The sequence below is a fragment of the Varanus komodoensis genome, unplaced genomic scaffold (assembly GCF_004798865.1).
Source record: "Varanus komodoensis strain SLA01 unplaced genomic scaffold, ASM479886v1 scaffold79, whole genome shotgun sequence".
NCBI classification, from domain to species: Eukaryota; Metazoa; Chordata; class Lepidosauria; order Squamata; family Varanidae; genus Varanus; species Varanus komodoensis.
Window position 1 is genome coordinate 2,331,212 of NW_025336467.1, and position 14,287 is coordinate 2,345,498.

At 48.6% G+C, this 14,287-nt stretch overlaps 1 protein-coding gene across 1 annotated transcript in view; it reads left to right on the plus strand.

The window, feature by feature from the left end:
- Positions 1-267: 267 nt before the first annotated feature.
- Positions 268-14,287, plus strand: part of LOC123035364 (nuclear receptor ROR-beta-like) — a 31,115-nt gene continuing 17,095 nt past the window's right edge. The window contains exon 1 of the mRNA XM_044453440.1: positions 268-289. Within this exon, the coding sequence (XP_044309375.1) occupies positions 268-289 (22 nt within the window). The remainder of the gene's footprint in view (positions 290-14,287) is intronic.

Below are 14,287 nucleotides of genomic sequence, written 5' to 3' on the forward strand. Positions count from 1 at the left end.
ACGCATTTGTGGTGCAGAGCATTTATGCATTCATGACTCTTTGCTGGCTTATGGTTATGCTTGCACCTTTGGGTCTAATGTAGAATAGGGTCAGTTCAGGGTCTGAGCTGGACTTCCCAGTCTGTGTGCAGAGCAAGCTTTGGGAAGTGTCTGTTGGAAGCAGTGTTGGTTTGGCGATTTGTTCTGAGCCAAAAGGCCTCCACCATGTTTCCTTCACAGCAGCCATTTTGTTGCCACCAACATGCCTTCATCACAGAGCAGTCGAACATGGCTGCAGTGCAGCAGAAAGGTGGGGGAGGAACGGAGACGTCTGTGGGAAGAGATGGCTCACAGGAAGGGTGTGCGGAGCGGGGAGGCAGTGGAGAAAATGTTCTCCTCACGTTAATCACGGAGTTTAACTGATCCGCACCAGAGTCGAAGGGTGCCTGTTGACAATATAACGCAACTTTCACTGCTGGGGAGAATGGTGCTTGGGGAAGAGGCGGTGATAAGCTGGAAGGAGGGGGCCCAACTCTGCTCCTCCTTCCATGGGGTGCGCTGCTTCTGTGTCAGTCCCACAGCCACCACTAAAGCATCAGCTTTGTGATGACTGGCGCAGTGATGGCTGGCAGTGGGGTGGGAGGGCTCCCATGCTGGGCTGTGGGGGCTTGCACCCTTTTCCATCCCAGGCGATGCCATGCAATGCAGACCACACTGTGCTGGATGGGATGGCGCCATGCAAGGTGGTGCTCCCCACGCCCCGCCAACGCGTTTTTGTAGCTTGCGGTTGTTTCAGCTCCTTGTGTTGTCGCCAGCCCAGCTTACTTAATCACAACAACTAATTTCGTTTCTGTACCACCCAACTGCCCAGAACACTCTGGACCGTGCACTACGTCCAGGTTGGGTGATGGGAGTTGTAGTCCTGCACAGCGTGGTGGCCTGGATTGGGAAAGGGCCATTTAAGTAGCAGTTCGGTTAGATGGAGGTGCGAAAGGGCTGTTTTTGCTCAGAGATTCCAGGCAAAAGAAAACTGAACAAGATTCAGGAGCATTTGCCCATTCTTTGCCGTAAAAGCTGTGCTGTGAGTATGAGTAGGTGTTAGGTCTCCATGGAGGAGCTGCTGCGGCCAAGAAAGGTTAATTCTGACTCAGGGTGGATTGTGTATGTATCTGGGTTTTTATCAAGGACTTGTACATAAAAAGCCACTCTGAAGAGCTGCCAGTTTGCACCGATTAGGCTCAAAGTCATTGACCTTTGACATTAAAAGCTCCTGGCCCTATAAGCCAAGTTCCTCTAAATAGGCAGGAATTGCGCTTTCTTTGAAGGACCCAAAGCAATACCTGTGTCCCAGATATTCTGTATTACAACTCCCATGATCCCACAACATCAGCCATGCTGATGGGACCTTTGGTTGTCTGTTCCCAACACAGAGGCACAGAGCTTCTGAGTACATCCATTTGGCACCAAAGCAAGCACTCCAGCAGTGGGTCTTAAAGAAGCAGTGTTTCTGAGGATATGCAGTGTTTTTCCTCTGTGAATGTTCCTTGCATCGAGCCAGTGCAAGTATGAAATCACGGCTCAGTGTGCAAAGAGACTGCATGTTAAAACATCACTGACTCACCGTCCTAGTCCACCCTTGGTCTATTTTTTACTTCTGGATTTCTTTCTCTTTTTAATTGCATGCCCTGGAATGGGCAGCTTGGGTCCAGATGTGCTTTCTGGCACAGGGATTGTCCAGACGGACATCATACCTAAGAGCCTTTGCAGACACTGCATGGCAGCACATCAGCATTTGCTAGTGAGAGTTCATGCAACAGCAAGCGAGTCTTAATTCTGGCCCACCCGACGAATGTCTGAGGACAACACGTGCTTGCAAAGACACGTTTGTCCCCATGACAGCAAGTTATCCTGTGGAACTCACTAGCCCAAGTTGCGGGGAAAGCTCCTTGCTTAGATGACATAAAAGGGCATGCAGGAGGAGGAGGTCTATCCATAGTTATTGGCCATGGTGTCGCAATAGAGCTTCTGTGTTCAAAGGCAGTCTATCTTTTCATGTCAGTTACTGTGGGTCAAACAACAAGAAAGCGCTTTCTTCCCTCAGAGCTTCCTGGAGGCATCAGATATCCACTGACTGATGGAGTCCTGAGTCAGGGATGATGCTTCTGGTCCAATCCAGGAAATGCCTCGTCACAGCTCACAAATGGTGGTTCCCCGTGGACACTTTATAACACCTGGATGCAACACCTAATGTGCAGATCGGCTCCTTATGATTTTCTCCATTCTCAGACATTTTTAATGCACAGAGCATTGGCAAGGCAAAATGCGCCAGGCAGCGTGTTGTGCAAGAGACCAAACATCTACGAAGCACAAAGGCCCTGCTCACTGTGACTTGCTGCGGTATACAATGCCTACCAGGAATGATAAGGCGCCAGGTCCTGACGGGTTACACCCGAGAGTACCTGGAGAGTTGGCAGGGGTTCTCTCACGCCCGCTGGCCTCCATGTTTGAGGCCTCGTGGAGAACGGGCAAAGTTCCAGAGGACTGGAGGGTGGCATCAGTGGGCCCAATTTTCAAAAAGGGTAGTAGAAGGGACATGGGGAATTGCAAACCCGTTAATCTTACGTCCATTGTAGGAAAAACAATGGAAAGGCTCATAACAGAAATCTAGTGATGCTAGATGGGGAAGGGAGGCTGGCAGCCACACAACACGGCTTCTGCAAAAACAGGTCCTGCCAGACAAACCTTGTGAATTCTACGACAAGGTTTCGAGGTGGCTGGATGGAGGGGATGCAGTGGATGTGGTATACCTGGATTTCAGCAAGGCCTTTGACAAAGTGCCCCATGATATCCTGGTGGAGCAACTGAGGAGTTTTGGGATAGACCAAAGCACTGTCCGGTGGATTAGGGCATGGTTGACTGACCAGAAGCAGAGGGTAACCCTTAGCGGGGAATCATCGGGATGGCGGCCAGTGACAAGCGGGGTCCCCCAGGGCTCTGTCCTGGGGCTGATCCTGTTTAATCTTTTCATTAACGACATGGAAGAAGGGGTGAACAGTCTGCTGATCAAATTCGCAGATGACACTAAAACTGGAGCAGTGGCCACAACTGAGGAGCAGGTACTCCAGATCCAAAAGGATCTGGACAGACTATGGAAGTGGGCAGGAGACAACAGGATGGCGTTCAATGTGGACAAGTGCAAGGTCTTGCACTTGGGGCATAGGAACGGGTGTCACAAGTACAGGTTAGGGGACAAGTGGCTGGAGAGCAGCACTTGTGAAAGGGACCTCGGGGTGCTGGTTGACTGCAGGCTGAACATGAGCCAGCCATGTGATGCGGTGGTCAAGAGGGTGAACGCCACCCTTGGTTGCACAGCCAGAAGCATGGCTTCTAGAGTGAGAGAAGCCTATACGACCCTGGTACACCCGCAACTGCAGTATTATGCTCAGTTTTGGGCCCCTCATTACAGGAAGGATATAGCGAGGTTGAAGTCAGTGCAGCACAGGGCCACAAGGTTGGTGGCCAGTTTGCAGGGGAAGCCGTATGAGGCGAGACTGAGGGAACTGGGACTCTTCAGCCTGGAGAAGAGGAGGCTCAGAGGGGATCTGTTGGCGACATGCAGGTGTGTGAGGGGGTGTCACACGGAGGTGGGTAGAGACCTGTTCTCCCCTGCAGAGGAGGGCAGGATGCGCTCCAACGGAGCCAAGCTCAGGGAACCAGGTTCCATTTGGATGCCAGGAAGCACTTCCTGACAGTCAGGACCCCGAGGGTGTGGACTGGTCTTCCCCGGGAGGTGGTTGAGGCCCCATCGGTGCGGGTGTTCAAGGACAGGCTAGATGTGCACATGGTGGGCATGTTGTGAGCAGAGCCGGCTGGAGTCGGGGTTCAGACCATATGGCCCAGGAGGCCCCTTCTGACTCACTCTGTTTTTATGTTTCTGTAAGCAAACTGTAAGAATATTATGGTAACTTCCAAGACTGACTACTGCAATGCGCTTTATATGGGGCTGCCCTTGAAGACGGTCCAGCCATTGCAACTGGTGCGGAACTGGGCTGCTCGGCTGGTAACTGGTACTGCCAGCGCAGCCCATAAACGCCAGTGCTGAAAGAACTTCTCTGGTTACCGGTTGTGGCCCAGGCCCAATTCAAGGTGCTTGTACTGTCATAGAAAGCCCTAAATGGCTTGGGGCCCGGCTACTTAAAGGACCATCTGCACCCATATATACCTGCCCACCTCCTTAGAACAGCCCAGGAGGCCGTTCTATGAGAACCACAAGCCCTTGGGGAGATGAGAAGGGGGGCAACCGGGCGCAGGGCCTTTTCCGCTGCTGCCCCCATCTCTGGAACTCCCTCCCCAGGGAAATCCGCCTGGCGCCATCTCTATTCTGCTTTCAGCACCAGGCGGAGACATATCATTTTAGGAATTTTTTTTAACATTTAGCCTGTATGCTGTGGCCCTTTTAAATTGTTTTTATAGATTTTTTTTTGTTACGTTTTAATTGGTTTTTAATGTGCTTCTACCCTGTTAGTATGTTTTCCATTCTAACCACCTAGGAAAGCCTCAGCAATTATAACTGGCCTGTAAATATAAATAAATAAAATATTTTTCTATCCAATTCAGTGGCGTGAGCAATGTATGCAAAAGCGTAATGAAGGTCAGTAAAATGGAGTTATTTGGGCTAAAAGCCCAGAAGCCCCAAAGGGGATGTGGTTGAACAACTGATGCAAGTTCCCTTGCAGATGTGCCCATACATGGTTTTGGGGTGGTTCTGTGACCCCTGAAAGACAAGATTCTGCTGGTGCCTGTCTACATTTCTGTAAAATGTGATAGAAAGGGAAATTGTTTTTCCTCTGGGCTCCAGTGTGTCTCATCTGTGCATGGAGGCCTTGATGCAGAATACAGCTTTTTCCACCTCACACCCCTGGAGTGTTTGACTGGCATGCCAGAACCAAGTCCCACTTTTGTGGACAACATCTGGTCTAGACGTTTTAATTTCCTTCTGGATATCCCTCCCTCCTCTGTTTCCTTCCTCCCCTTCCCAGGCCAGCTTTCCTGCCAGTTTGGACCACTTTCCCAGCTGTTTGGCCTGCTTGTTATAATCCGGGTGACTTCTTCTGTAGAGTGTTTTGCAAAGCGAGCATGGCAAACCGAGCACTGAGCACCGTTGTGGGTTTGGCTGTCCCAGTAACCTAGATCTGTCAGTGCTGGGGGGTGGGGGAGGAGCTACACGCCTTTATTTTTTACGTACCAGCACTTTACTTACGCCAGAGTGGGTAGCAAGGCACAGACAGTGGAAAACAGCCTCAGCTGCTTCAACCTCATCTGCTTTGTACGTTTGCAGGTAAGCTGGAGGATGATGATAATGAAAATTATGGCTGCAAATTGTGGTTCTGTGAGAACCATCCGAAAACCTGCTTATGACGAGCTTTGCTGAACTATACCCGTTGCTCAGAGTGGCAGGCTGCTTTTCTGTTGGAACTTGCACAGCGTTGCTTCTGGGATGTCTCTCTCGAAAAAGACTCGGGCATTTGAAAGCGGCTGGGATCAATTCACGGTAGAATAGCAGCGAGCCACGAAGGCCTCGTAAATTAGTCTGTTGGTGTGTTTAAAGAGCCCACCATTTTCCATGAATTGCCTGGGGATAGAAGAGCCTTAAACTGGGGCCAGAAAGAGGATACTGTTGCTAGGCTAACTTAGCCCGCTGGTGAGAGCTTTCCCTAGATGGGGAGCCACTGCTAAGAAGGTTCTTCTTCCATTCGCTACACTTCCCTCCTGAGCAGCCCAGGTAAAAAATGCTGTGGGGCGGCCCTTATCAAGGAGCAAGACCCCCTGGGAAATGGCAGCACCTTGAATGTGGAAAAGTTATGCAGTAAACTGTGAATTGAGTTCTAGCATCAATTCCAGCCTTTCCAATTGCAGTTGCAATTCCGGTTGCAGCCTTTCTGACTTGAGGCATCTTGGAGTACAGTTCCCATAGTCTCAGAGCCAGCATGGCCATTGGTTGTTGGATTATGGGAATTGTAGTTCAACACATTTCGGGGGCACCAGACTGGGTAGGCAGACAAAGGGTGTCCTGCAACAGCAGTAGGTTGGACCCAATGACTTCTTCGGCTCCGTGCAACTTTACTATTCTGTGATTCTAGGAAATGGTATTCTCTCTCTATAATAGCCTCTTGAATACTCTCCCTTCATTCTTTCTGTTCTTAAAGGTTTCTCATTAGCTACAGCCTCTGGCCTCACTTGAGGGCTGCAGGTAGCGCAGTGGGTTAAACCGCAGGGCTGGTTGATCGAAAGGTCGCCAGTTCGAATCTGCACAACAGGGCAAGTCCCCGTTGCTCCGTCCCAGCTCCTGCCAACCTTGCAGTTCGAAAGCCTGCAAATGCAGGTAGATAAAAAGGTGCCACTTCAGTGGTCAGGTAACAGCGTTCCGTGCACCTCGGTGTTCAGCCATGCGGCCACACGACCACGGAGACCGTCTGCGGACAAGCGCCGGCTCCCTCGGGCAGGAAACGGAGATGAGCACCGCCCCCAGGAGTCAGGCATGCCTGGACTTCACGTCAAGGGGAAACCTTTACCTGGTCTCACTGCAGAAGATAATGAGGCTATGGCCAGAACTATTATCTGATTAATTCTGTGGGTTTTTTTTTTTTTTTTTTGGTTTTTGTTTTAAAACAAAACTCTTAAACTTTTAGGAGGGTTTTAGGATTACACTCATTAGAGATGGCTTGGTAAGTTACTTTGTCAGCCAACAAATGCATACATCTTTCTGTGAAGTCTGTGAACTAGATCAATAATTGTTGTTGAGGCCCCATCAGTGCGGGTGTTCAAGGACAGGCTGGACATGCACATGGTGGGCATGTCGTGAGCGGAGCCGGCTGGAGCCGGGGGTCAGACTAGATGACCTGGGAGACCCATTCTGACTCGCTCTGTTTCTATGTTTCTAATAACACTGATTGATCAAATGAATAAGGGTATAGGGAGAAGAATTCGCTATGTATACACACTTTGCTTTGGCAAAGGTTTTGTTTTAAGAAAGCCCTTTTGATGGCCAGCCAGATTGTCTCCATGTCCCGCTACCGTGTCGTTCACTCATGCCAGGATCTGGAAAACGAGGGCTGTTTGTTAAAATGTTCTCCCCTCCTTCAAACCAAACCTCTTGACCCAACAGAAAGTAGATTCTCTGCAGTTTTTAAGCAAGGAAACTAAAGCTGTAAGAAGGAAGCAAGAGGGATGCAGCTTATGGTAAATGTATGTGTCAAACAAACTGCATATTGGGCCAAATCTCCCATCATCCCTGACCATTGGCCCTGCTGGCTGGGGCTGGTGGGAGTTGTAGTCCAAAGCATCTGGAGGGAAGTTTATGAAAATGCAAGACCCTTACAATAGGTCCTGTGAGACTTTGGGTAATTTAAAGCCAGTGAGGGCAAAAGATAGATCTCTGGAACATGATGGCAATGTTTGCTGACTCCAAATTATTGCAGAAAGCAGAAACAATAAATGACTTTCCACTTCCAAATTAGGCTCCTGTACAGAATGCAACTTGGATGCGGGGGGGGGGGGGGCTGCGGTGGGGAAGCCAGCGGGGTGAACCTTTGTGTGAAAGGACTGAGCTACATTCAGTTCTGGTACTGAAAGCATCCCTCTGAAGAGTGAATGTTCCGGGGAAGCTTTCAAGCTCCAAGTGGCTCTTTGCATCGCCTGACACCCCTGGTGTTCTAGAAAAATATTAATAAATTAATTGTGCAAGAGTGACAGATTAAAGCAGGTTCAACAAGCCTGAAATCTGGGCATTCTTGGTTTTTAAAAGGCCTCTGGACATGTGCAGAGTCTCTCTCTCTCTCTCTTTTAGTAGGGAGCTGGAATCTGCTTTCAGTACTGAGTGCTCAACAAACTGTTTCTGAGTGCGTTTCCTTTGAAAATCGGCCAGACCTGTAACCAACAAAAGCAGGGTGTTCTGGCTCTTTTGAGGTTGCATAAAGTGAATAAGAATTGTTTCCAGTGTGGGAAAGCTTTTTCCAAATGTCGTTTCTTTTAGGCTGAAAGGTTTACTAAGGTTGGTGTGTAATTATAGTTGGACAAGTCCAAAACATTGTGGACTACTGACATGCAGGGACTGAATTCTGAAGCTGGTTTAGAAAAGCTGCTGGGTGTTGGTTGGCCAGCTATTTTTATTATTTTGTTAAAGCTATTGGCATCCAGAGGATGATTTTCTCCCAGGTCAAAGGCTTCAGGCAGAAACAGGACTCAATTTTTTTAAAAGGATACAAGAATGCCAAGAAAACAGGTGTAGCAATAAAAGTGAAGAGGTCCTGCTGAAAACCAGAGAAAAACTGGTCTGGATTTTTCTCACCCTCAGCTTTGCCCTCTGCAATGTGGAGATAGCAACACTGGCCTGCCTTGCAGGGTTGTTGTACTCTTTAGCATAAAAAAATGTAATGCACTTTTTAAGAATGGAGGACTAGGATTGGTTCATGAGATAGTGGTTTAAGTCCCCTCTTGACCTTGCACCTTAGTAGAACATAAAAACAGAAACAGAGTGAGTCAGAAGGGGACTCCTGGGCCATCTAGTCTGACCCCCAGCTCCAGCGGGCTCCGCTCATGACATGCTTATCATGTCAAGAACAGACATTGGACCTATCGCCATCCCTCAGCCTAATCTACCTTGCAAGGCTGATTTGAGGATGGGATATGCTGTCTTCAGCTCCTTAAGGAGAGGATAAGATAAAAATGGAATAAATAAGTAAAGCTTCCACAAAAGTCTGAAATTCTGCAATTTGTATAAATTATGCAAATCTGGACTTGCACAACGCATAGAAAATGCTTAGCGCTAGGATCCTTGAGGGATCACTATCTGGATCCTTAAAACAAACACCAAGTTTCTAGCCCTTAAGGTGTGGAAACAGGTGATCAATGCCAAATCAAAGGGTACAAGCCAAGGCAGGGAAGTAAGCGGTATTTCCTGGTCTCAACTTAGATTTCCTTGCATGCCTCACTTAGCAGAAGTACATCTGTTTCTGAAGTTTGAAAACCAGCTTTAAAAGAATCCATGCATGGGAATGTCAAATGCTGTTATTTGCAGTTGTCAAGAGCCGACACTTCCACGCGCCGACATTTTTTGTTGTGTGTGTCAATTAGCAGGAAGTGGGGGGTGTGGGAAGCAAAATTGTCAAAATTTGCTGTAGTTCAAAAACACTGTGAAATTTTCTTGTTGCAGAAATGTGACTGCCTTTTCATTATCACAAGAGTTGCAGCAATTTATGTGTCCCTCATTTCATGAAAATGCTTTTAACTGCACTCACCCTCCTCCGTATGTAACAGGACTTGTGTCTACACCTTGTGGAGACCTTCTGACTTCTATTTTTTCTCCTCTTAGATGTGCCTCTTCCTTTCCCTCTACTCTTCTGCTGTGTGAACTTCATTCCTTGTCTCTTAGCCTATGTTGCCCCGTAATTTTTATACCTCTTTATGGCTAATCTAAATTAGTGGGGTGGTTTATCTGGGGTTCTGTTTGTTCATGTTTTCTGCCTCAAGATATTAACTTCTTTATATTTATTAACATCCTGTCTTTCTTCAGCGAGCTCAGGGCAACCTCCGTGGCCCCTTTCCTTCTTGCAGTGGGTTTTGCGGAGTAGTTTAGGGTAAGAGAGAAGGGTTGACCTTTATGGCTGATGAGGGATTGGGACCTCCGCCTTTCCCAAACCTTACCTGTGCCTTCCAGATGTGGCATGTTCTAGAAATGGATAGGTTGGCTTACCTGAGTTCCATGTTAGTACTTGGGCTGAACCTGCTTTTGCGGCCAAGTATTCCCGCTTCCCTGTTTTTGGGGTTTTTGTTTTTTAACACGGGTTGTGTTTCTTACGGGCACCCCAGGAAACTGGCAGCAACATGTCACATGAGCCGGAAGATTACTGGAAATGAACCCCACTTACTCCTTAACCCCCCGCCCCACATCCTGCCCTCACCAGGCACAGCATCTGATGTTCCTCGTTCTCCAATCAAGGAGCTGGTAAATTGCAATACCTCTGTGAACTGGGAGGTTAGCCAAATGTTAAGTGGTGCCTGCTTAGAAAAGGAATCATTCGCTGAATGTATAAGAGCAAATTTTAACTGCTGGCACCATCCCCTTAAGTTAACCGGGCTTTACTTTGTCCAGTTTGTTTGTTTGTTTAGAATATTTATAAATATTTATTTAGAATATTCATTATACTGATGAATATTTCATCAGTTAGCCCTGATGAAAAAAGAAAGGGGTAAAAAAACTTGCAGATGAAAATGAACTGTTTGCAGGACTTTCCCTGTGAGCCTTTCCATGGTTTTGAGGGCACCAACTGATACAGGTTTGGCCGTCCTGTAGGTTTACCTGTTATGTAATTCTGGACCAGAAGTTCCTTGTTTACAATGTGACCATGTATCTACGCTGCAGCCTTAAACTGGATGCGTTGCTCTTCCCAGTTCTCAGAGTACTGGGTTTTGGTCTGGTAGTGTCACTAAATGGTGGTTCCCAGTGCGGAGGGAGAGAATGAAGATGAGAATTGAATGCAAAATTGCCAATTTTATTTATTTATTTATTTATTAGATTTATATCCCTCCTTTTTTCTTACAAAGAACTCAAAGTGGCTTACATAATTCTCCTCCTCCTGCTCTCTGTCCTATCCCCACAACAACAACCCTGTGAGGTAGGCTGGGCTGAGAGTCTGTGACTGCCCAAAGTCACCCAGTTGGCTGCATGGCTGAGTGGGGACTCGAACCCAGATCCTCTGAGTCCCAGTCCCATGCTCTTAACCACGACACCACACTGATCTGCTAAGAAAAATACAAAACTGGTCTTGAAGGATGGCTTTTGGGAAGTGGCCATCTTAACACCATTTTTAACAGCTGTGAAGCTCAGGAAAAACTTTCTGACCATTAGAGGAATGGCCCAGGGAGGGAGATGACGAGCTTTCCCGCACAGATGCAGATGGGCAGCCGACCTGGAGTCATTCACTGATCCCAGTTCTACCCTTCTATGTGTTAAGGTTATGCTAGGACTATCCTAGGCAGAAGGGTTGTGTGTGGGAATATATGTGGGATTGTGAGGATGTTGGGATAGGGCTGGCATACATTCTTTCAAACTGTTTCAAGCTGGAGGGTGTCAGTGCCCCCCCCCCATGTTGTTGGATTCCCAGTTTGCATCATCCTTGGGAGTTTGGAGCCCAATAACATCTGGCTAGGCATAGATGCCTCACATGTGAATTAAGCTCCCGGAATTCCAAGCTGTGCTGGCTGGGGAATGCTGGGAAATATAGGGCTTTTCCCCATCAAAGTGTACATAAGATTGTGAATTTAGAATGCTTCTTTTTGGGAATGTTGTCAAGCAAGGGGAAGGGGGCGGAACTTAAACTCTGAAATAAAAAATTGTTACTAGGATGTAGGCTTCTGTGGGGTCCCTTCCCCTTGGGTTTGTGGACTCTCACAGCAGCTGCTCAGGGTTGGGGCAGGGAAGGCTCTCTGTGCATGGTCAGAGGCTTATTTTATTGTTATTTAACAGGAGCCTGCGGTACTTTTCTTGACAGGGCAAGTGTGTTAAGTGGGTGTGGCTTATCTAGGAGTGATGGAGGCCAGGAATACCTGCAAATAATCTGTCTTTTCTACTAATAACATGGCTTCTTCCACTCCCATCTTGTGCCCACACCCCTCAGGCATTGTCCTGTTGAATTCCTGTGGATTCCCCCAGCCGTGAACTGGTGGAAGCCCCAGTCTTAATTGCCTCTTCCTTCCCCTCTCCACAGCGATCCTCATTGCAAAGCATCGATTGTCCCTGTTACACTGCAAAGCATTGTGGGCCAGGGACCTATTTTCCCAGGATTTAGCTGGCTAATTAAGTGTGGGAGCCATGAATTGTTTTTGCTTGGTGGTCGGATGGAAACGGAGCATTGTCCTTCTCTCCAGACTGCGCCACTGCAGTGTGAGCTCCTCGTTGCTCCTTCTGGAACAAAATGCCAAGATGAGGTCATGGAAGGTCTCCCACGCCTGCCGGACCACACGGAGGTTATGGAAGTAGTTGGAGTCCAATACCTCTGGAGGCCTCCATGTTGGGAAGGGCTCTTCTGCTATTCTCCCCTCTGAGGGCAGATCAATTTCCAGGTTCCTGCTGATTGGTAAAAGACTGAATGGTCTGATTTTGCCCAGGGCAGAAACGTTTAGCCAGGAATTCAGTTTCCTGGGTTGTTTTTCCCAGTGCATTGGGGAGTGGCCCATGGAAGGAATCTCATCCAACGCCTGCTCAATGAGCTACACCTGTCTTTCCTCTGGGTGGTTGGGACCCTAGCTGGTTGTTGCGGATGACGGGGTTGTAGTCCACCATATCTAAGGAGCGCCACTTTGGGGAAGACTGAAACTCCAGTTCTTGCTTTGTAGTTGTCAGATAACAGACCTTTCTGCAGAAAAGATCAATGTGATTTGCAGTACATTGTTCAGCAAACTCATCCCTTTTGTTTTGATTGTGGCATTAACACTGGGCATGTGCTTGCACATCTTAGCCCCAAGGTAGATCCACTCCTTTGTGAGTAAAGGTTTTAATTCCAGAATTAAATTGGGTGCCGTTTTCTCAGTTCTGTCTTTCTCCTCAGGGCAAAATGGCCAGTGCTGTCCGCCATCTTGGAAAACTGCACAAGTCGGGTTCCTTCTTTCCTTGCGCCCTTCCGTGTGTCCTTCCTTCCTGTCATCATCTCCGCACAGCTTGGCCCCCCTCAAGCTGCGGAGCTGGCGCTTTCCTCCCCAAGTCAGCAAAACTTTCAAGGGTGCCCAGACGACAGCCACCCGGAGTGGGAAGGGAGTGATTACTCTGTTCGTCATGCGCCCCACGCCCAGTATTGTGTATGGCCATACCTGGTGACTTTATTTGGATGGTACTGGGAGTGGGGGAGACACCCCGGGGATGCTTAGAAGGTGAGCTGGCAGGGCACGCCCATCGCAGCTTCTCACAGTGCTGCAGATCCACGCACGGCTGCAGCCGCTGCCAAGACTATTCCTGGGAGCGGCCATTGCCTGCTCCTCCAAAACCTCGTGGCGCTGGCACCCACAGATTGCAAAGCCGCTTGGCCTTTCAGAGGCAGGCCACTGTGCACCTAAGCTTTGCCCGTAGCAAAGGAAGAAACAGGAGGGCCCTTGCCCAGAGCTGTGGTGGAAGCAGATATATAGCACGGGTGCCTCTGGCTTAGAAGGGATGTGGAAGCCACTGGCTGTGTGCCAGCCCCCTTCTCCTTTCCTTTCCCGTCAAAGTTGGTTACAGGTTGTGGGGCAGGGAGGTGGAGGGGGAATTAGTGTAGAAAGACATGAGCTGCCTGGCTACCGAAACTTTGAGGGCAGTGGAGGGCGAGGGTGGCCAATTGCTCCGATATTTCTGTGCATGCATGTAAGTGTGCCTGCAGAGTCAAAGCATGCCCGCTCAGTTTCCCTGGAAAACCCACCACAATAAACCATTAATCAGACTGTTTCTCTTCTCTGAGTATGTTTAGAGTTAACCATGGCCCCTTCTGAGAGCAGCTGTCTCTTAACCTAAACTGGGGGCCACCTGAATTAAGCAGAGGGTCCGTCTGTCGTAGCAACCTGTTTCCAGCAGTGGACAGCCTGAAGTTCCCCCCACCCCCAGGAAGTGAGTGAAGGCTTCATGGTGGCTAGCATAGCAACTCTAGCACAAGGCACAGCCAGTTTTCCTCTGCCTTCCCTTTCCACTTTCCTTGTGTGTTGTGACCTTTCAGGTGGTAAACCTACAAAAAGGAATCGTCTAGTTTATCTGATGGTATGTACACCAACCCAAGAGCCTTTTTTGGCAGAGGAGTGGGAAACTAAATCAACAAAAATAAACCAACATCATCCTATTTAAACCTTACTGGCAAGCCCTCAAGCCAGGTGTGAAGGCCATGGTCTTTCCCTGCCCCTTGCTTTGGGCACCTGGTCTTTTGGATAGACTGCCCCTGGATAGAGCGGTTCTGTTTAACTTTGCTACTTTTAAAAAAATCTGTCCCATCCAAGGATGCAGTTGATCTCCTCTTCCAACTCTCTGAGCAAATTAAGAATTAGAAAGCATTTCCCTCTGCTTGCCAAGGCTTAAGGAGTTAAGTCCACTTAACGATCGTGTTACACAAGCACCTTGTTAAGTTACGTTAGAGGCAGAAACTATGTCAGTAGGACAGAGTGAGTTCATGTGTTTGGCACATGCTTGATGGACAGGCCCGGCGGCCAATGGCAGCCTCCTCTGAGTCAGTGAGTAGCCCTGCAGCCAAATGGGCAACTGTAGCCCGGGCGGGAGTCCTCCCTTTCCATGCAAGCA